The following is a 22,433-nucleotide window of genomic DNA, read 5'->3' as shown; positions in this document are numbered from 1 at the left end:
ATACAAAAGGTAGCAATCACATACCATCAGTCCTTGAAGTGTTTAAAGCTAATCCCCTAGCACAGTTATTATGTGGGACTCAGATTTGGACCTTGGATCTACTGAAGCTGTTCAATCTAAGTTCCTATGGCAATTTTTTTCTGTTCCATCCTGTGTTCCAAATGCTTCATTGAGCTTAGAGGCTAACCTCCCCTCTGTTGAATTACAGATTTGGCGTAGGATATTTAATTATTGGCTTTGGCTAAATTTAAACCCCACCAGTCTATTACCCTTATTATCATAAGATTGTCATGAGAGCGCTTGGACTAAAATTGTCAACCAAAAGCTTTACTTTTCTGGTTTATCACCACAACAGTTATTAACACTGAGCTTCAGTAAAGCAATTTAATTAGACAGTGCCTATATGATGTCTGGTGACAGAATAATCTGGCCACAATAAGGAAATTTTGTGCATGGTATGATTATTTTCCACCTAGTCATTTTGACACTTTGGCACCCTACTTGCAAAATTTAACAATTTCAAAATACAGACGCGCTTCAGCTGTATTTGAGGGTCGATTTCAAAAAAATCCACTGGAAAAACAGTTATGTCCCTGTGGAGATGGCAGTACTGAATCAGGAGTTCATGTGCTTCTGGCTTGCACTCTACACAGAGTGTGTAGAGGTTAATAGCACCTAACTTGTTCCAATGAAATGTATCATTACAAACTTTAGCTGGTAAAATGTATCATTACAAACTTTAGCTAGTTTAGAGAGTAGGAATAGTTAAGTTTCTTTTTATATTATTATTATTATTACATAGTAGATCATGCAAAAGCCCAGCCTGGACTCTCACCTGGACTGTGTTTCTGTCTTCTGCTCACGTCCCATGACATTGTATTTAATAACGTACGCTCCCCCCCCTCTATCTTTTTGTATAGGAGCAAATGCATCTGCTCCAGATCAACTGAGCCTAGCATTAGCCTGGAACAGAGTAGACATCGCTCGCAGCCAGATTTTTATTTATGGGCAACAGTGGCCGGTACAGTATATATACACCTCTAATATCATAATTTTCAGTTTAATATGGGCAGGGGGAATCATTTTTAAAAGGGATTTTCTTCTTAAAGGAAATGTTGCCATCTAGTGGCTTCTGTAGTCTTTAGCATGACAGGTAAAGAATTTATTTGTTCCAAAATGTGCAGTTGGGCAGTACCTTTATTAGGACCATCTAAAATGTCACAAAATGTCAAGTAAGAACTCTTTGACAGGCTGGATGTTACCCAGAGTAAGAAGTAGGTGGAAACAGCGAAAGCAACAAAAAACAAAATGTTGACTAGAAGTTGTAGCCAGAATGTTTGTATACCTGAAGGAGCATCTCCTCCCCCATCATTCAGCCCGGACACTGAGGTCCAGCTCCGAGGGCCTTCTGGCGGTTCCCTCCCTGCAAGAAGCCAAGTTACAGGGAACCAGGCAGAGGGCCTTCTCGGTAGCAGCACCTGCCGTGTGGAACGCCCTCCCATCAGATGTCAATAAAATTAACAACTGTCTGACTTTTACAAGACATCTGAAGGCAGCCTTGTTTAGGGAAGTTTTTAATGTGTGATGTTTTATTCTGTTTTTAATAGTTTGTTGTGAGCTGCCCAGAGTGGCTGGGGAAGCCCTGCTGGATGGGCGGGGTATAAATAATAAATTATTCATTCATTCATTCATTCATTCCATAAGCAGTAGCAGTGGGCAGGAAGGCATCCCTCACCTGAATTCACATCATCACTGCTGTTTTCCAGGTCAGGGTGGTGCAAAGACACAGGCAGAGCTGTCTCAGTGCATGTGCATTGTGCCAAGCTCTCCTCTGCCTCCCCCCCACCCACGTCAGAGTAAGTTGCAGCAACCCAGACAACAGGTGTGCAAGTGCTCACAACAGGTGAGCGCAACGGCTCCTTGGACTACCGGCCATCAGTCTCAGGATGGAGATTGCGGATGGGTTGGGATAGTTTCTGCAAGGTGCTGCCGGTCTCAGATCACACCTAAGATTCTGAGACAAAGCAGTAATTGACGCCCATTTTTGGAAACAAAAAGCCCAGATCTGTCTCCAAACCCTTCTGGCTAGGCAGACAGTCAAAGAAAAGAGAAACATGGCAGCCTTTAGATTAGCAAAGTTGGAAATGAAGATTGAGTCTGCCAAGTGCCTTTTTACTCCTGCTCTCTGCCTAATTATGAACCTTTGGGCAGGATGCAACTCACTTGTTGTGTGGACAAATTGAGGTCCCCTGGGGCAGTGGGTAATTCTCCCCCTTCTCTCCCATGCCCACAACCCGTCCATGCCCTAAATCTGCTCTGGAGGTTTGGAGTAAACCGCAGAAGAGGGATGGGAGGCGCAGGAGAGAAGAGGGGGGGAAGTCTGCTGGTGTGAGGGGGAACTCCTTCCCCACTCAGCACAAATTGAAATCTACCCTGTGTGTTTTGCTTAAGGCTACAGATCATTCCATCATCATCATCTTCATCATTAGTAAACTTGCTTGTTTTTGTTACGTGTTCATATAAATCACATTGTTTTGTCTTTCATCCATTTTTTAAAAATTCATATCATTATTCCCATTCATCTTCTTTCTTTGTGGCAGCTGTAATTTTATTTTCTCAGAATGTCCCAGGATTGTGTTGAAAAGTCATTACATAAACATGGAATGTTTTGCTAGAATCTGCCTTTAAGACGCCAGAAGAGGTGTGAAACTGACCATATTTCCTCTCTGTACCAAAGCTGGGCATTCGCCTTGATGTCTATATCAAACTGACCATGAAGACAGTCTGACTGGCTTATTTCCTTTTTTAGGTGGGATCCCTTGAGCAAGCCATGTTGGATGCCCTCGTATTGGACAGAGTAGATTTTGTAAAATTGCTCATAGAGAATGGAGTAAGCATGCACCGTTTTCTCACCATCTCCAGACTAGAGGAATTGTACAATACGGTAGGGCCAAACTAAACCAAATTTTCTGTCTGTCTGTTGGTTTTGCTTGTTTGCTTCAACTTCCACAACCTGGTGTACAGAACCTCCATCCATGGGGCTACTTTGGCCCACCAGACTCTTTTCCCCAAGCCACATCAATCAGATTTTTCCAAACTGAAGGTGTTTATTTCCAATTCCAAGTTTATTGTTGGCACCGAATACTAATGTGGGTTCATTTACTTCTTTTCATTTTGTTTGATGACAGGTAGCTAAAAATAATCATTTCATGCAGTGCTTTGGGGATATCTGTATGCAGAAAGCATCCCTCCTCCCTTTGACAAATCTTCATTTTGATCGTGACATTTGTGTTCAGAACAGTATTTATATTAATCCAGAATAAAGGTGGTATAATGTAATGGCAGATAAAAGCCTATGAACTTGTACCTCTCTCTGATGAATACCTACAGTGCATATATAAGTGCCATCTGGCCAGGACATTTGCCCATTCAAGGGTCAGATATTTGTAAAAGATGAACACTATAAAAATTGCCATGCTGTTGATGGTTTAGGAAACCATACCAAACATCTATGCCATCTGTATTTTGTTTCAAATTACTTCTTTATGATGGGTTAAAGTATTTGGTCCTCTGTTGTCCTTCATTTTCAGAGACATGGACCATCCAACACTTTGTATCATCTTGTCAGAGATGTCAAAAAGGTAAGAGTCCAACAGGTGGACAGTAGCTTGAAGGTAATGCTGTGGCTGCTTCTATCTTGTCCTTAGAGACAGCCCCTGTTTTGCATGAGCTTCCAGTAAGAGCCTTCTCCTGTCTTCTGCCGTTTCAGTTGTGCAGTGTGCGTCTGTACTGATTCTCAGCCTTCTGTGTACAATGCTGCTCTTTCAGTGACTTTAGATGCTTTGAGATAGTGCTTTCGCTAGCGGAATTGCAGGTGTTTTTCATGCCATGTGGATTTATGCTGTTAGCTGTATTTTTTATATCCACCACTATTTTGGATGCTGATTTTCCATGTTGCGGGCCAGTGCTGGACATTGCAAAGTATATAATTTTTGTTCTGGATCTTGAATCACTGCAACATTTTCAATTTCATTATGTGCTATGTGCTATAAAATCTCTCATCTCCATTTTAAAAAATGAATAGTGCAGTTTTAACCCAGTATCTGTACTTAAGCTTGTGGCAGAAGGGAATATAGAGCAACTAGTGGCTTTAAAAAATCCACTTTACAAAAACTATTAAGCAGGGAGCATTGTATCAAAAATTGGGTAGATAAAAGTTTCTCTGTATGATACAATGATACAAAGAATGAAATGAAAACTGGCACCTATTTCTCTTCTCTAAAGATGGCATAAATTGATGGCAATCTATGATGGTGTGCAGTAGTGGGAGAGCAATGACTTTGCATAAAAATTGTACTGTAAAAGTAGTGGGGTATCTAGTACCTAGATGCTTCCAACACTCCTGGCCAGACTCCTTTATAGCAGGCACCCAAGACCAGCTCTGGACATTTGCACTTCTGCATCAGAAGGTACATCCGTGGGTTCAAGAGAGTGAGTGAAATATAGATTCAAAATGTGCTGCGTTTTAGCAGTAACAGTTAAGTGATTCCCTAGAAAGCAGAGAAATAAAAGGAATTTGGGAACAAAAGAGTTTCAGAAGTTTGAAAAAAATGCCTGGAGATGTTTGAAGATGGTGTGAATGGGTTCTGCTCCATTGATAATTGCCTTTACACTGTCATTTATGAAGTAATTGAAATTAAGGAGCCTTGGAATATCATTTGAAAAATTCTGAAATATCATTTACATCATTTCCGTTGTTCTCAAGCATAAATCCCTTGGATGTACAGTAGTACCTGGATGGAAGCCAGAAATAATTATTTAAACTTTTCTGCTTCTCTGTTCTTTCTCTGTGAGTTGCAAGCAAGTAGCACAGTATTTGTACTCAAGTGTGTGATCATTTCTATGCTGTTGACTTGTTTTGGAAGCACCTTTATCCTGTGTCCCCAGCCCCTTTCAAGAACACTTTTTAAAATGCCAAGCCCCCTTTTCACAATAAATAATTCTAACTCCTGTATGTCCTTTTCCCTCCCAGAAATGTTATACATTATGCTAGGGGTTGGAAACTATTCTGAAACATAGTTTTTTAATGTCCAAGCAGCTGAGTAAACTCTGACTGGAATTAGTGAACTAGCACTGCAGAAACCAAGAGCAATATCCCAGAAACAGCTTTAACAAGAAATCTTAGCACATTAGGAGTTGCCCTTTTTATTTTATGTAAATTGTAAGAAAGAAATGCGTTACAATATATTGGGTGACTTACAGCACTCCCACACATGAGCGATGACATTCGCTCCTCCTCAGTCAATATATCAGAGAGCCTGACATCAATTTAAATGGAATGTCATTCTAGAAAATAGCCTTTTAATGGAAAGTAATATTATTTTGACAGTCAAATGGTTCACAGTGCATGACTGAGACAGATGACTCTTCTGAAGCAGGTGTTCTGATTCTGATCCATTTTAAAGCCTGGTAGCTAAACCATAATCTTTCGGGATCTAAGGTATAAAATTTAAATTGCCATGTGTTGAAGTATTATGTGTGCAAGGCATTAATTCTCTGTGTCTGCCTGATTTCACTGTACATTAAGTTTAAATATTAAGTCTGATGAGTAATTTAAATGTGTTCATATTTGTGGCATTCTGCAGTATTTGCAAATTAAATAGCCAAATATGAGAAATGTAAGGCTGTAAGTGACAGTATGCAAGCTTCAAAAAGCTTGAGGATAGTTTAGGATTTCTGTGAAGCTCCTTATTACACTGTCGTAAGGAAAGGGAGACCAAGTGAGGCGGGGCTCCACATCAAACCAGTGCAATTCTTGGGTAGCATGTTGCCCTTTTGCAATAATTTTAATTTATTGCACAGCTTCACAATACCATCCTGAGAAGGCACAACATTCAGACAACTAAATGAAAAAGATACTTCAGAGGATATTTCTGTGTGGGGAGGACAAGGAAAGGCTACCTGTGCCAATGGTTGATACTTAAAGAAAACCCACTAATCTTCCTGAGGGAGTGGTCCCAGAGAGGCTTTGGATTCCAGCCGGATCTCTTGAATGCTGGATGATGTTTCAATTAGTTTGTGGGAAAGAAGAGCTGTTTACCCTTTAGACCCCCTCAGCGTCCTTAATAAAGGCAATCTCTCTCATATGGGAATATCAGTAGCCTCTACTTATTAAGCTGGGAAAGGATTTGATCTAAAATGACTATACTTGCCACACTGATGTTTAATGATCACTCAAAGGAACAAAAGGGGAAAGAGTTGGGATTATGGTGGGTAAATAGTGCCCTCTAATGTTCGTATAATAAACATTTCCAGTTTCTTAGTTTTTCATGGACACAGTTTAGAAGGTGATGCTTGCTGCCAGCACTCTTATGTCTGTGAGTTCATACCCTCCAAGTGACCCGATTTCCCAGGGACAGTCCCAGAATTATAGAAGCCGTCCCAGCTTCTGATTTGATCCCCTCCATGTCTCAGAGAACAATTAAAAGTGGTGTGGGTGTAGGTGCAAAAACGGAGTCCTGTTTATCCTGAAAATAGAATCCCTGCACCAAATGAGGAGACAGTGAAGCTGGCATACAAAACCCTTCCAATAATTTTGAAGGGGAAAGTCCCCAATCCACTTTAAATTATTTAATTGCAATGCGTCAGCAGCCGGTCATTTCTTGGGAAACACGTGGAGTGTTTATTCCTTTATTGTAAATGGAAATTTACACTGCAAGGCTTTACATGTCTACTCAGAAGTAAGTCCCACTATATTCAATAGTGCTTACTCCCAAGAAACATTGTAAAGACTGGTCTCTTCAACGTTATAACTGTTGATGACTGTAATGGCAGTTGGTTCCACAGAGAAGGGCAAGGGATTTCTAAAGGGATAGACGACCAACATTAGCTTTAGCATGTATAACGGGGCATGAATCCAATATCTCTATTCAGACCAGGTCTCTCCATAGTTTTTAGTTTGGTAATGAGTTGTAATTCAGCAACTTCTCTTTTTCTTGTGCTGTACACAATCCCTTCCCTCGCCCCTATTTTCTGTACTGTGAGGCGGAGAGGTTGTAATTAGCTCAAGGTGGCTGATGTCAATGTGTCTGTGACATCTATGTGTGCAGGAGATCAAACGTGGGTGAAACTTCCTGATGTAGAATGTCCCTGTTTCCATCAGAGAAATGCTGGAGGATTTTTGGAGTTATGTATATATTAAAAGAATTAGTGTCTGTGGTGCTGGTGACAGTTTCTGGATTCGTATCAGTTTACTCCTAAAAAGTTTATTTAGATGATGTAAACTATTCCAGAGTAAATTGTTTCTAGATAAGAAAGACCAACAAAATAAAAGTGTTGTAAAATTCTTTTTTAGTGTGCTTGTTTGTTTGTTTGAAAAATATTAATAAAGCTGCACAATCCTTCTTACAATCGGAGTCCAAATATGATCAAATCTACGCATGCCTGACAAGATCACAGTATCATATGTCAAATGCCAGAAGGAAGAGACCTTTGTTGGTTGATCAAGCCTTGCATGCCCTCTAGTCTGAAAAGAAGTTAGGCTGAGGACTGATGTTTTAACATTTTGTATCTGTCTATGGGTAGCTGATTACAGTATCCGTGGGGCAAGTAGCTATGAAGAAAGCACAGAAGTAAAATTTGCTGAATAGCCCTTTATGATAGTTGGAATCTAGAGCTTAGGCCCAATATTAGGAGCTGGTCACCTTTTCCTGGTGTCTGAATTGGAGGCGCCTGCTAGATTTTTTCACACGTGCACTCTCCTCATGCTTGCAAGAAACTTCTGGTATCTGCACCTGATACCAAATACGCATTGAGAACTGGGAATTGCCTTACCGTACTTCATCATGGAAATCCTAGACATTTACTGGAATGCCTGAGTGAAGAAAATAGTCCCAAAGTGGCATTTTGTGAAACACGTGCAGCGCTCTGCATTGATGCCACAGCACTGTCAAATTATTTACTGAAAAGGACAAATACTGCAAGGAACACAAACATTCATTTACATAGTTCTGAACTTTGCAATGATAAAATAGAAACATTTACAGTTTGATATCAGGAGAGTTCAGAGTCAGTGGAGCAAGATCTCAGATGTAAATTCATTGTTGGCCAATAGAGTGAAATATTGGGCTAACCCATTTTTGGACAAGATTTAAAGCAATTATTACTTAAAATTGAGGATATTGGAAACTCTCACATGAGAATCATATTTGGGAAATAATTACATAAGTGTTTGTTTCTGAAAAATCAAATTACAACATCAAAAGAGATCCAGGCCAATCCGGCGCCTGCTAGTTTTCAGACTGTGCCTTCAGGGGCATATGCTTGCAGAGGCAAGAAGAATAACCCAAAGTTCAACTGAAAGGTACGATGTTTTAAAATCCTGTATACAGTTGACACCTTTTGAAAAGCACAAACATGATTCCTCTTGTTTGCTAGTAATGTGAATGAAAGCAACTTTCCCCAGGAAATAAAGGTGGAGGTTATATTTAAGAACAATTGGAGGGAATTGAGCATTCTGGAACATATGCAGGAAAAGAGTTAGAAGTGTGTGTTTAAAGTTTAAAGGGTTGAGTGGGAATGTGTGCTACAGCATTCTTCTGGTTCCATGATTAAGTCTGCAGAAAACAGTTGGACAGAGCCTGACACACAGACTGCCCCAAGGCGGTTGCCAAAGTACGCACACCTTCAGCAGGCGATGAACAGGCCACAGCTAGAGTCCAGCGAGTCCTCTAGTCAATGCTTTGCCCTCATGCGCTTTTGTTTTCGTTCTGCAGTGATGTTTCCTGTTTTCCTTCTCAGAAGAGCCTGAATCCTTTGTTCTGAAACTTGTTATCTTCTGTTACTGCTATGTTTTAATGCAACTTCTTATTTAATTTATGTCTTCTTTCCAAGCGTGAATATCCAGGTTTCGGTTGGATCTATTTTAAGGTGAATTAATTAACCAGCATAATAATACATTCTTATGTTTTCTTAACATTTTATTTCATTTTTAAAAACCTCTCATAGTTACAGAGAAATCTGTGTGGTAAACATAATAACCAACTTTATCTCTCCCCCCCCCTTCCCCTTTGTGTTGTGTGTGTTTTTATGGAAAAAATAGGGAAATCTTCCTCCAGATTACAGGATCAGTCTGATTGACATTGGCCTGGTGATTGAGTACCTCATGGGAGGAGCTTACCGCTGCAATTATACTCGGAAACGCTTCCGAACCCTCTATCACAACTTATTTGGCCCCAAGAGAGTAAGGACTGTTATTATTGAGGGTTTTTGTGCTTGCTTCTTTCCTAAGGGGTTGCAGTGAGTGGTGAGTTACTCACGCCTGCTGAAAGGAAAGTGGGGAAGGGGCAGCGGTGGGGAAGCTTTTTCAGCCAAAGGGCCACCTTCTCTTCCAGAGCAACCTTCCAGGGCAGAAGGGCCAGAAGCAAAAGTGGGCAGGGAAGGAACATGAATGCCAGCTTTCCACAGGAAGCCAGTTTCTGCGCACTCACACACTCACACGTCTCTGTCCTCCTTCCAGGCTTGCAAGAAGCATGGTCAGAGTTCAGGTTCAGACCGAAACATTCAAGGGATACAAAGTACAGCTGGGAAGGGTTGTGACTCAGGAGGTTGTATGGCCTGGGGAGAGACATTTGCCGTCCTGCCACACCCCTCGCTAGTGGCCTTGGAGGGCCACACTGGTTCCCTCGTGCCTGACTTAGAGCATGGCTGGGGCTGGGGGCCTTTTTCCAACCACACTCCCATACAGGAAGTCCTGAGATCCCAGGACACACATTGTTTTCCAAACTGCTTTCAAAGATGCCGGTGGCAGCCAACCAGCAGCAGGCATCAAAGTTAAGGGTGATTTCTTCATTTGCCATTCTTTACTCTAAGAATTTATTCTATTTGCACAAATATTTGTAATTCACTTCCACTTTCCAAAAGAAGATGCTCAGAACAGCTAACGGGGGGGTGGGGTGTTCAGCATTTTAGAAATAGTGAGTTCTTCGCATGCATTGTAGAGGTCATCAGATCCTTGTGTAGAAGGCCATATTCTGAAAAAGATCCCACATGTAAGATAGATGATCTTTATTAAAATAGGTTCCAGTAAAGTTGTAGTCAAGTAATCAAATCAAATTCCCAAACATGCATGAGTAGCAAATGTTCTATGCTTCTGCAGTTAACAGAAATGATATTCTCTATTTAGCCATCTCTTGGTTTTTTGTGAAAGTTTTTCTGAAAATAACATAAATATGGACACATGGAAGGAGAGACTCTCCTATAGACCCCAGGAAGCAGGAGAATTGATTATGCGCTCTTGGTGCAGTTCAACATAAACTACAGCATCTAGATCTAGGGGCTTTCCTAATACCGTATTTTTCGCCCTATAGGACGCACTTTTTCCCCTCCAAAAATGAAGGGGAAATGTGTGTGCGTCTTATGGGGCAAATGCAGGCTTCAGGAGAGCCCCAGCGCCAGCCCCACAAGGTCGGGGGACAGAGGGAGGCGGAACGCCACCATCCCGCTGTCTCCCGAAGTGCTTTGGAGGCTGACGGCGGGGAGACCCCGCCGCCAGCCCCGCAAGCTCCGGGGACAGTGGGGAGGAGCAGCGCGTCTCCCCGCTGTCCCCGGACCTGATCTGAAGGCGGGCGGCGGGGAGAAGAACGCTTCTCCCCGCTGCCGGCCCCACAAGCGCCTGGGGGGAAATAAAAAAAAATTCCTTTATTTCCCCCCCAAAAAACTTGATGCGTCCTATGGGCCAGTGCGTCCTATGGGGTGAAAAATACGGTATATGGACTGGGGCTCCAAAATCAGAACTGAGCATGATTGATTGGTGAGTTAGAGGGGGGGCAGTGGTTCTGCAGTCTCTGTGCTTTGCAATGCAATCTTATTCCTGTCTACTCAGAAGTAAGCCCTGTTGGATTAAGTTGGACTTACTCTCAGGTATGTGTGTAAAGGATTGCTACGTGCGCGCACACACACACACACACACACACACCCCTCTATATATTTGAAACATTGTCATTTCTTCTTCTGCCTACAGCCCAAAGCCCTGAAACTGCTGGGAATGGAAGTAAGTGTCATTTAATTCATTTTGTTTTGTTTTTGTTTTTTTAAGAAAAGATGATGATAGTAATGGGAGGGCAGGGGGAGTAATATTTTTTAAAGTATGAAGTCAGGGCTGAAGTGGTGATCCCAGGAAGTGGCCGTGTGTTGGTTCAAGGCTCCCTTCTGGGCGCCGCCATTTTGGTTCTTAAGAGTTAGAAAAAATGGAGGTAAGAAATATGAGGGGCAAATAAAATTGAAGAAGAAGAAAGAAAAATGTATTAAAAATATTTTTGAATTGTTTTGAAAAATTAAGGAAAAGGAACCAAAGAAGAAGAATAAAATCTAGATAAAATTAGAATAAAAGGACCCCCCCAAAAAAACAAAAAAAAATCAAGGGATAAAGATTATAATTTTTTAAAACAATAAATAAATGTCATAGTAAATGTTTTGGTGGGTCCCTGCCCACCACCTCCTCGCCGGTCTCCAGACAGGTCGGGTGGGGCCCAGGTTTGAACTGGCTTGCACATTTCCATGCAGCCTGCCTAGCTCTCCCCGTCCCTGCCTATCTTTCCTCATTTATGGCAGCCACGGTGGCGATGGAGGAGGCTGGTGGGTGCTCAGTCGGGGGGCGGCTCCACTGCGCTATCCGCTGGACTTCCTCCAAGCCTCGCTGAGCCACCGCTGGGGCGATCCCTGTCCTGGTGCAGCTGAGGTCATCTGGTGGGGGGGGCTGGGAGCCTCGCACAGCCCCCCCCCCCATCGCTGCGTCCGGTGCCCCCACTCTGGGCGGCTCCCAACAGAATATTAAAACAGAATAAACCATCAAACATTAAAAACTTCCCTAAACAGAGCTGCCTTCATATGTCTTCTGAAAGTCAGGTAGTTGTTTATTTCCTTGACATCTGATAGGGTACCATTGACTGGTTGTGTTGTGTTAAAAACAAATGAATTCTGCACTTAAAGGCACAGATAGGAAGCTAATTTCTTCTTTGGCTCTAAATTGATGAGTTTTTATAAGGCTATTCATAAAGAAAGGTGAATTAAGGCTCATTCTTAATTATAGGTTGGTGCATGTGACATTGGGGAGATTCTACTACCATTAATATGCTGGGATCTGCTACTAGAAATGACCAAAGCGCAGTACTAGACCAGACTTGCCCAGCTCCCCTCCTGTGCTCCATCGGGGAGCACAGGTGCAGTTTGCGCTTCCACCCCCATAGGCACATGGAAGCAGCAACTGCGGGGCACTGCTGGAAAAAGCTCAGCAGCAAAAAACATCAGCTCTGTGAATGTACCCAAGGACAGCATGGGAATCAGTCTTTCCCACAACAGTATGAGATCGTTTTCTAATTTTAACAGGATGAATGTAATCCACATTCACATAATTCTAAAGCAAGGTATTTCATAAAACACATAATATAGTTTACAATATTTGGGTTGGCTTAAGTTGGCCAGCAAGGCATTCAACGGGGATTTATTGTTTTTAATGCAGGGACTGGATAGATGTTAGCAATGCTATTTATTTCAACAAGTATTTCTTGAAGTACTAAAACTGTTGTTTTGTGGGCATCATTCTTAATTTTTGTTCAGATATATTAAAGGCTGGGTTATTTACATCTGTTTTGTGATGGAGGGCCCAAGGCAGTATGTATTATTATTGTGAGAAAGTGTGGATGTTTTGCCCTGTGTGAGAAAGTATCTAGAGTCACATAAACTAAAGAGAGCAAGTTTGTTAGTAACTTATGACTGTAGCAAAGGAACTAGTTTAATGTCTCCTAACAAACATTACATGGTTGAAACTGTTTTGGTCTGATGGCGTTTTCTCCATTTAACAGGATGATGTCCCACTGCGGAGGGGAAGAAAAACAACCAAGAAGCGAGAGGAAGAAGTGGACATTGATCTTGATGACCCCGAGATTAACCATTTCCCTTTTCCCTTTCATGAGTTGATGGTGTGGGCTGTGCTAATGAAGCGTCAGAAGATGGCCCTCTTTTTCTGGCAACATGGAGAGGAAGCCATGGCTAAGGCTTTAGTGGCCTGTAAGCTCTGCAAAGCCATGGCCCACGAAGCATCCGAGAATGATATGGTGGATGACATATCACAGGAGTTAAATCATAACTCCAGGTTGAATAATTAATGAATTCATCTTGATTTGTTTCTACTGATACTACCTAAAAGCCTGTTACAATGACCCCACTTCTTTTTAACACTGATCTGATGATAGCCAGACCAAACAAGATGACTTCCTGCACTTGTATATAGTAGGTTTCCTGGGAGAAACCTATTTATTTGGAGGCCATCATTGGCTCAGAAGGCAAGCAAGGAGCAGGAATATTGCTGGCTTGGAGGTAGAAAACAACCTTAACCTCCCCAGCTTTTCTGCTGCACCTGTAAAACACGAGCTTGTTCCAAGAGCCAGACATAGCCCCACACATGAATCGTAAGAACTTTGCCACAACTGTAGCTGGTTGTCAGGGAGCAAGCCTCCTTCTCTGGTGGCAAGTCCCAGTCACCCCTACAGTGACTAGTTGTAGGTGGGTTTGCTCTTGCATGAGAGCAGGAGCAGGGAATGCGAGCTAGCTTGGCTTCCAAGTAAGAGCTAGGATTCTGGGGAGCTGTGTCTGCATGCAGCTCACAAAGGCATATCCAGTGTGTTGGGGGGGTATTACAGACTTTTCTTATCATCAGCATCAGCAACAGATATCCTGTGGCTCTTACTGGGGAGGGGACGTGGGTGGCACTGTGGGTAAAAGCCTCAGCACGTAGGGCTTGCCGATCGAAAGGTCGGCGGTTCGAATCCCCGCGGCGGGGTGCGCTCCCGTTGCTCGGTCCCAGCGCCTGCCAACCTAGCTGTTAGTAGATAAATAGGGACCGCTTACTGGCGGGAAGGTAAACAGCGTTTCCGTGTGCTGCGCTGGCTCGCCAGATGCAGCTTTGTCACGCTGGCCACGTGACCCGGAAGTGTCTCCAGACAGCGCTGGCCCCCGGCCTCTTAAGTGAGATGGGCGCACAACCCTAGAGTCTGTCAAGACTGGCCCGTACGGGCAGGGGTACCTTTACCTTTACCTTACTGGGGAACTGGATTGTCAGAGTCCTGTAGTTGGGCAAGGAGGACCAGCAAGTGGGCTGGTGAACTCAGCATGCCCTGAGGTAGCAAGAGAGGATAGTGACTATAGAGCTGAAGGTTAATGTGAGCCAATCCTAAGTTAGTAAAGCATTGTCATATTTGGGCCAGTTTACTGTTCACTGTACCTTTATTGTACCTTTCTATGTATTAATGTGCTTTGGGGGGTCGTTGGGCCAAGAAGTTGTGTGTGTGTAATAATAATATAATATAATATAATATAATATAATATAATATAATATAATATAGCATAACACTTCCCAGAAGTACCCAGGTATTTATTTCAGTGCCCTTATTGACCCAAGGAGTTTGATAGGTATGAGGGTGCCACGGAGAAGACCTTTCCGTTGATCTTTGCTGTTAGAATGTGATGTGTAGATAATACAGTAAATAAATTCCTCTGGATTGATTTATGTGGAGTGGTAATATTTCAGGTATCTATAAAACCCCAGGACTTTTATGGTTAAAAATTTGCACTTTGCATTTTACTGGGAAAGTTATGGAAAACTGGTGCAGATGCTGAATCCCTGGTATCCTGCACCTGTGGTGACCCAGCCCTAAGTTCATGCTATTGTGCCATCAAACGGCTACTCTGAGTAGCACATATTATGATAGCCTAAGGTTCTTAAGATGCAAATGGCAGCTGTTAAGTGGTCTTAAGATAAAAGCAGATGCAGCCTTCACACAATATATTATTGTGAACCTCCTGGCTAAGCTCTCTAACGCCATGGGATTTCAGAATTGGCTGTGAACCAGCCCAGACAAGGCCGGACGTGCTGAATGTTGCCTATTATGAGCATTCCTCAAACACATAGATACGCACAGAAGTAACAAGGCCTGTCAAGACAAGGAACAACTATCATCACCTTCATCTAGTACCATCCTCAGTCAGATCATTGGATAAGTCCCCTGTTTATGGCCAAACACTGCATAAATCCCAAGGGTGCTTCCAGATTGTCACTATATTCTGGTGGGATTAAATTACAAGCAGCAAATTCAGGCTGTGCAATTAAAGCTTTTTTGGAGCTCTAGCGCGTGCTTACCCAAAAGATCCAACTTTTTGCAATAGGGAAAATGTAGTGGGAAGTGCAGGAGAAGACTTTGTTGGACACAACAGTCTTCTAGCCTGCCCACTAACAAATGAGAGTGAATGCTTATTAAACAATCAATGCCATCTAATTTCCCTGCAAACAAATTACAATGAATGCTCAAAAAAAACAGGTTGCCTGGAAGTCCTCTAGCACTTCCCTTCAGACCTGGGTTGAATGAAAAAAGAGGATGCTTATATGTTTGAATTCCATACCTCTACTATTCACTTAGCACAGTTGGGGGGGGGGGGAATGCACTATATTCCCTTAGTTAAGGATTCCCTAGGAAATGTGCTTTTCTCAAACAGGTAATAGGAAGTGGGATGGTTCAGATGTAAGCCACCAAGGTGAAGAAAGGAAGCAAGTGGGAGCTAGGACCTCTTAGCAACAGTAAATTAAGGAGCTTCACTAGATGTCTAACCTTCAGCACCAATATGCCAAGTGCACCTGAGTATAGCATAGTCCTTTCAGCAGAAGTGCTCCCAGTTGTTTAACTTCCATGTAACAGATTGCACAAACTAACAAAAAGCGGCCTGTATTGCAGGGATTTTGGCCAGCTGGCAGTGGAGCTCCTGGACCAATCCTACAAGCAGGATGAGCAGCTGGCAATGAAACTTCTGACCTACGAGCTGAAGAACTGGAGCAATGCCACGTGCCTGCAACTCGCAGTGGCAGCCAAACATCGCGATTTCATTGCTCACACTTGTAGCCAAATGCTGCTCACAGACATGTGGATGGGCAGACTCCGGATGCGCAAAAATTCCAGCCTAAAGGTCAGGACTGTTTTAAAATCATATCATAACTTGAGGCTTAGGGAGAGGTCGTACTGAATTAGCAGTAACAGCTTTGATCATGTAAAGCATTGATGGGGCCTCTGCAAATCTTTCCACTTTAAACTCTAAAGGGAGGTGTCGTAAGGCAAGGCTGAGCTACTCCTTTTAAGCTCTCTAGGACACCAGGTCTTTTAGGAAGCATCTACGGCCAGCCTCTGCTCCCGCTATTCCTGGCTTTGCCCACACAATGGGTTTTCGCACCAGCCCCTGGCGAGTCATTTTGAAACCCACATGCATGAGTGTCAGATTATGGGATGGCCCAGAGAGCACATGTAATTTGAAACTAAATAAGCAACTGGCATAACCATAACCTGTTAATTGTGATGATTATTGTTATCATTATTATTGCTTTAGGTAATTCTAGGAATTCTACTTCCTCCTTCAATTCTCAGCTTGGAGTTCAAGAACAAAGATGACATGCCTTACATGTCTCAGGCTCAAGAGATCCAACTTCAAGAAAAAGAGCCAGAGGAACCAGAAAAACCAGTGAAAGAAAAAGAAGAGGAGGACATGGAACTCACAGTAAGGGAACACATGGCTGGACGTGGTTCGCACAGCCATTACCCCCCCCTTACCATTTCCACTTCGGTATGTGTTAGGGGAGGGGTCACCAACCTTTTAGGGTCCTTGGGGGCCGCAGAAACACAGTTGTGTGGCCACAACTGTTCCATTGGCCACAATAGATCACCTTTTTCCAAGCTTAACTTCAGCAGAGGAGCAGCCATGTGACTGCCATGTTGGTGAACCCTCTATTAAGGAGTGCCATGTGTTTAGGGAGCCCAATCCACCCAGAACCTCTCCTGAGATGCCCTGTTGAAAGTAACCATGGCTGAGTATAAGCCGTGTCGTATAGTTTGTGGCCAGGAAGAGTTCCTAGAGTCAAATGAGGTAACGAATTACAGAAGTTCCATTTTGCTTCTGGGAAACAATGCATTGTGACGCAGCTGGCTACCATTGGTTGTGCCTTGACTTCAATAGTGGAGGCGCACCCGACTATGGCTGATCATGCTTTTTGTAAAGGACACCGTTATACAGACATCCTACTTACAAGGATTATGAAAGGTACAGACTATCAGTAGCGGAGGACTCTTCCCAAATACAATAATTATTTACTATTATTGCTGCAAAGCAATGATTTACCAAAAAAAAAGATGTCACAGCAATATTTTAGATGTGGTGTGTCATTTTGTTATTCTCAAGTTTAAATCTAAATACAATTGTTAATGAAAAACTGTATTTGTAAGCAACTGTATGTTAAAGCTGCTTACTGTTGCAAGGTAACAAAAGTGTTTATCTCCAGCTGTTGCTGTTATACTTAGCAAATGCACCGTTCCTAACATTTTTTGCATTTCTTGTCCACTCCATCTCAAGGACTGAGATACAAGCTAAAAACCACAGCTCCAATTAAATTACGCTTAAGTGATCATAACCTTGACCAATACTCATTTTACTCTTGCCACCAAAAAACCAAAAACCAGCTGAGATGTTAGGGCAACTCCAGCATCTTGGGGGAAAGTTGGGGCTCAGGATCGCATAAGCCTCTATGAAGTTTTGTCAAATAAAGTGAGCTGTCAAGGATGATTAAGTTGCTGTTAAGAATTGGAGACAAAAACAGGAACATAATAGTTTCACTTGGTGATAGGTCCACATTTAGCATTATAGAGACGAGGTGTTCACAAATATTGACATATATTTAGTGATCATTAAACAATCTGGAATATCTTTCTATGAGTTTTTCACAAATAGGTTAAGGAACCATTCAGTCGACAAGCTTTAGGATTTCCTGTTTTCAGTTGGAAGCTGGAATGCAGGCCCCTTTTGAGGATCATCTTTGTGAATATATGGAAATTAGGGGGTTCTTCCAGCTGCTTCTGTTGCCTGACAATCCACGTACAATATTATGGGACAGCTTATTGAGTAGATTGTAAATTGTTCTTTAATGGTCTTATTCTATTATCTTTAGTAGGTGCCTTTTGCATAGTTTTATTTTATTTTATTTTCCCTCCTCTAATGTTTATTTGCTTTTCTTAAACATTTTAGAAGCACACATTATATAACAGCTGCTTATGATGGCAAACATTTAGTGAGAAGTCCCTTTGAAGTCAACACTGTATGACTTTGCCATGCTAATTTTAAATGAATTTATTGTATGTACAAGAAAGAATCAAACCAGTTAAACCACTAAAAAGCCTCCTGGGCTTCTGCTGCCATAAGACATCACAAGCATTTTTTATTTTATCATAGCTACTTACTGGTCTCTCGGTGCCCATATTCATTTTTTTAAGGTTTACTTCATTAAATTTTGTTAAAAATTAGGCTGTTTCCTACAGGCCATCAGCAAGAGCTGTCCCCAAGATCTTATCTGCGGGCAAGCAGAAGGCTCTGCCTACAAGACCCAAAATTCAGGGAAGCAGAAGACGCTAGGCACAAGATCAGCCTACAGGACCCCTATGCAGGCAAGATCCTGGAAAAAGAGGGGAAGATCAGAAGCCAGTTTAAGATTGACAGGTTGTTTTCCTCCAAAATGAACTTGTTCTGCTTTAATAGTAGTTAATTACTGCTGGCTTCTGATCAATGAGTGAAGTGCTTATTCAAATCCAATAAGCAGAGCTACAATGTAGTGAATTACAATTACCCTCTCTTTTGATGCCCTGTTCCCATTCCTTTTTTCCAACACTATATTTTCCTCTAGTAGCAGCACGGGGCGCTGTAATGTCTTGTCTTGTCTCTGTGTGTTTCTTTAGAGAAATAGCATGGTTTTCCATGTTCCCTCCTCTCCACCATCTGACCTTGGTCTTTGCCTTCAGCCTGGGTTCTTTTCCCTCTACCTTCTAACTTTATTAGTAGGAGTAGGAGTAGTGTCTGTGTGTGTGCCCTGCATTTTTACCTGGCAGGGACTCAAGGCAGCTTACAGATAAAATAAGAACATCTAAAAACATAGGTGGGGGAAGGGAAAACAATCATTCAAACAATTAAACAACAATTTGTTTTTGTTTGTTAATATGTTATGCACTTTTGTGTTTTTATATTGTAAGCTGCCCTGAGATCCTCAGATGCAGGGTGATACAGAAATTTAACAAATAACAGACACACACACACATGCGTGTGTGCGCACACACACACACACACACACACACACACACACACACACACACTGATTATTACAATAAAACAGCATGGCACACCCAGTACTTATATCTCTAAGGATTCTGTGGGCACTCAAATTCTTTGCAGTAAACAGCAGAGGGCTCAAGTGACCTCCAGGAGCCTTCAGTTCCAGAATGCATAATATTGGTTTTCTCTGATGTTGTGAATTTATTATTTCATTGTTCTTGTGCTAAAATGAACAAAAGGTACACCAGACGCCATATATTGTTAGCAGGAAAAGAGTGGAGGAAGAAATGAGTGCTGGGCAATTAGCCTGAAAGTCAGGCTGGCTGCAAAGGAAGCAGGAGATAAGAAACGAAAAGGCAGGAGGTGGGCGCCGCAGGGAATTTTTCAGCGCAAGCAGACCCCTTGCCACGCAGCATGCAGCTGCTCACGCCCAGGGATGGGATCATTATACCTGCCACGGTGACAGACAAGTCCCTATATATATAGCACAAGTTCATTTCCCCCCAAATATGTTACCGATCGGTGCCTGATGCATTATTGCATGACTCAGCCTGACTCGTGATAAATCAGTTACGTTCAAAAAACAGAAAAAACAGAAGCCACCTACGTATAGCAGCCTCCTAGCAAATTATCACCCCTTTCCATCCCTTCCATCCTCTCACAGAGAGAAGTATTTTTCTGCACGTTGCAAACCATTTGCTGTTTTAGCTTCTACCTACAGTGTTTGTGAATAGTAAGAATATTATGAACTAACAACCATGAAAAGAACATTCATGGTTCTTAGGTTGAACTCCTCGTCCAAACCCTGGCAGTTTCGCAAATATTTGTCATTTGTGAGTTTGGGTAGACATTTGTGCTCAGTGGCCTACAGTTACTTCAGAGCCATTATAGCATGAAATACTCCGATAAAGAAGGCGACTTCAGAAATAAAGCGGGAGCCTAGCAAAGGGCCAATGGAACAGACAGACATTTCAATCTGAGCTTGGTTTGTTTTTTAGTTAACAGATTCCATTAATTTCCTATAATAAACAAAAGTTCCAGCAATTATAGCACTTCAAACATTATGTTCAACTCTGTTTCTATCACAGCAGGTCCGAGAAGGAATACCACCAAGGGCAAAGAGCACCATCAGCACCCACCACCCAGTCAGTTTTGCACGATTGCTAAGTTGTACAGTTTGTGCAAGATTGCAAAAGCCAGGAGTTGAAGGGGAGGTGGAGGATTTAGGGGAGTGCGATCAGTTTGTGTCAAGTACAGGAGTTCCCTTCTCCCTTCTGGTTGCTCTCAGATAAGAATTAACAAGCATTCAGTAGATTTATAGTCTTTTTATTACAGTATCATGTTGCAAGCACAGACACACAACTCTCTGCAAGCATAGCAGTTGCTCACTCTGACTCCTCCCCTCAACTTCTGCAGCAAGAAGCATGCCAGTGGGATGTCCCGTTCCCCCCCACACACATTTCCTTTGTTCTCCGACATGATCATACCTCCAAGTTTGGGGGGGAGGGAGGGGCTTCCCCTCCACTCTCGATTGATATATCACCCAGCTGCTCCCTCCCTTCTGGTTGCTTAGTTACTATCTCAAAGCTGGGGAGCTCCTCTCTCAATTGTGCAGCCTCTGTCTTTGTTTGCCTGTCTGCCTGCTTCTGGGGACTCTGGAAGGAAGGGGATCAAGTATTCCCCCTCCTCTTCTGTTAGGATATGATCCTAGGATCTGCATCTCCCACTCTTCCGATCCAGACCAGCCCCTGACAGTTTGGTTGCACTGGGCACGGAGCCTCAGGGGCCTGCGGGAGACACCACAACTATTATTTAAAATGGAGTGCGACAGGTGCCAAATTTTGGCGTTGCACAGGGTGCTGCTGAAATGTGAGATCCCAAGATCCGCCACTGTTAGTGGAAGGGCTCAGTATCTGCTTTGTGTTCAGATGATCCCTGGTTCAATCCCTGACATTTCCAGATGCCTGAAATACTGGAGGAACGTTGCCGGTCAGGGTGGAGAAAACTGAGCTGGACAGCCTAGTGACTCCATAGAAGTCAGCTTTCTGGGTTTCCATATTCTGTGTCACAAGTTCCCAGCCTTTCCAAGCAATGTTCATGATTGACTGTGTCATTGTCAGGGTCTGAAGGGGAAGGCTGGGAATCACCCCCTCCTCCTCCTTTGTTTCCCTCGGGGGGGGGGGAATCAGGTCCCCTTCTCCAGTGGTTTCAAGAGAAGAGGGAGACAGGATTGAACTGCAGCAGAACTCAGAGCTGCCAAGTTAGGAGGTGTTAGGATAAGGAGGGGAGGGGGAGAATTGCCAGCAGAGATGTCCTTGGAAAGCCAGCGTCCTCAAAGACGTTTGACTCCTGAGGCCATCCGTGGGGCCACAGGCTGATGCTGGGGAAAGAAGGGGAGAAGCTGAGAGTGAGCGGCATCACTATGGAGTTTAGGACTAGATTCTTTGTCTTGCACCACAAGAACTGAATAAAACCATTAATGCGAACTTTCTTGATGCTGCCGGCGGAGGATAGAATCCCCCAAGCCTGACAGTAATACATTTACTAGGTTGATATTCCAGGTATATGTTACTGACGGCATTTGTTGGGGTGTGGGAGAAGGACCCCCAAACTATGTTTTGCCCTGGGCTTCAGATTCCGTCTCTGCCACCCTCTCTGTAGTCACAAAGGAATGGACTTCCTCCATGGAAGCAGCCTGGCTTGGAATGCCCTCGCCAAAGAGGCAGGCCTCTCTTCCGCTTTCCAGCACTTTTTCTGAAGCACACCAAAGCAAAAACCCCTGAAACGATTTGTGTTGGAGTAATGCATCCCCTTGTTCTTTTCAGTTCTGTGCTTTTTAATAGTTCTGCTCATGGTGATTTCTTGGGAAAGGCTGGGTGCTGAAGTCCTTCTGCTCTGCCACATGCCCACTCACCCACTTCTGCCAAATCAGCTTTATGGGCATTTTCTGTGACTTGGAGCCACAAGTGTGAAGCTCTTCGTTTCATTCATCTTCACTCCCTGCCCACTGCATTATCCTTCAGAAGTGGCAAAGCTTGCTTTCCTGGGGGCCACCTCTGCATTTTCATGCCTACGTTGTTGCCCAAAAACTACAAGAAGGAAAGCTCATTTACTTCTCCCCGCCACTGCCAACTTTGAATGCAAAAACCTGCCCATTTTAATTATGTTTAAATTGTTTTTAGGTTTTTTTAATAATTTCAATATTTCTTGTAAACTGCTTAGAGGTTTTACTACAATCAAGCAGTATG

General features: G+C 42.9%; 1 protein-coding gene across 12 annotated transcripts in view; it reads left to right on the top strand.

Moving 5' to 3' along the window:
• Positions 1 to 22,433, top strand: part of TRPM3 (transient receptor potential cation channel subfamily M member 3) — a 425,647-nt gene that overhangs the window by 361,611 nt on the left and 41,603 nt on the right. For 5 of the 12 annotated variants that reach the window (XM_083464747.1, XM_083464741.1, XM_083464735.1 and 2 more), the window contains exons 10-19: positions 921 to 1,021; positions 2,810 to 2,944; positions 3,591 to 3,641; positions 8,893 to 8,928; positions 9,101 to 9,241; positions 11,021 to 11,050; positions 12,861 to 13,150; positions 15,783 to 16,011; positions 16,426 to 16,593; positions 18,402 to 18,527. In XM_083464747.1, coding sequence (XP_083320873.1) covers positions 921 to 1,021; positions 2,810 to 2,944; positions 3,591 to 3,641; positions 8,893 to 8,928; positions 9,101 to 9,241; positions 11,021 to 11,050; positions 12,861 to 13,150; positions 15,783 to 16,011; positions 16,426 to 16,593; positions 18,402 to 18,527 — 1,307 coding nt within the window. The remainder of the gene's footprint in view (positions 1 to 920; positions 1,022 to 2,809; positions 2,945 to 3,590; positions 3,642 to 8,892; positions 8,929 to 9,100; positions 9,242 to 11,020; positions 11,051 to 12,860; positions 13,151 to 15,782; positions 16,012 to 16,425; positions 16,594 to 18,401; positions 18,528 to 22,433) is intronic. The other 7 variants (XM_083464746.1, XM_083464743.1, XM_083464737.1 and 4 more) reach the window with 3 other exon arrangements.

This window comes from Podarcis liolepis (assembly GCF_965112155.1).
Source record: "Podarcis liolepis genome assembly, chromosome: 11".
Taxonomy (NCBI): Eukaryota; Metazoa; Chordata; class Lepidosauria; order Squamata; family Lacertidae; genus Podarcis; species Podarcis liolepis.
This window is presented reverse-complemented; position numbering and strand designations above follow the sequence as displayed.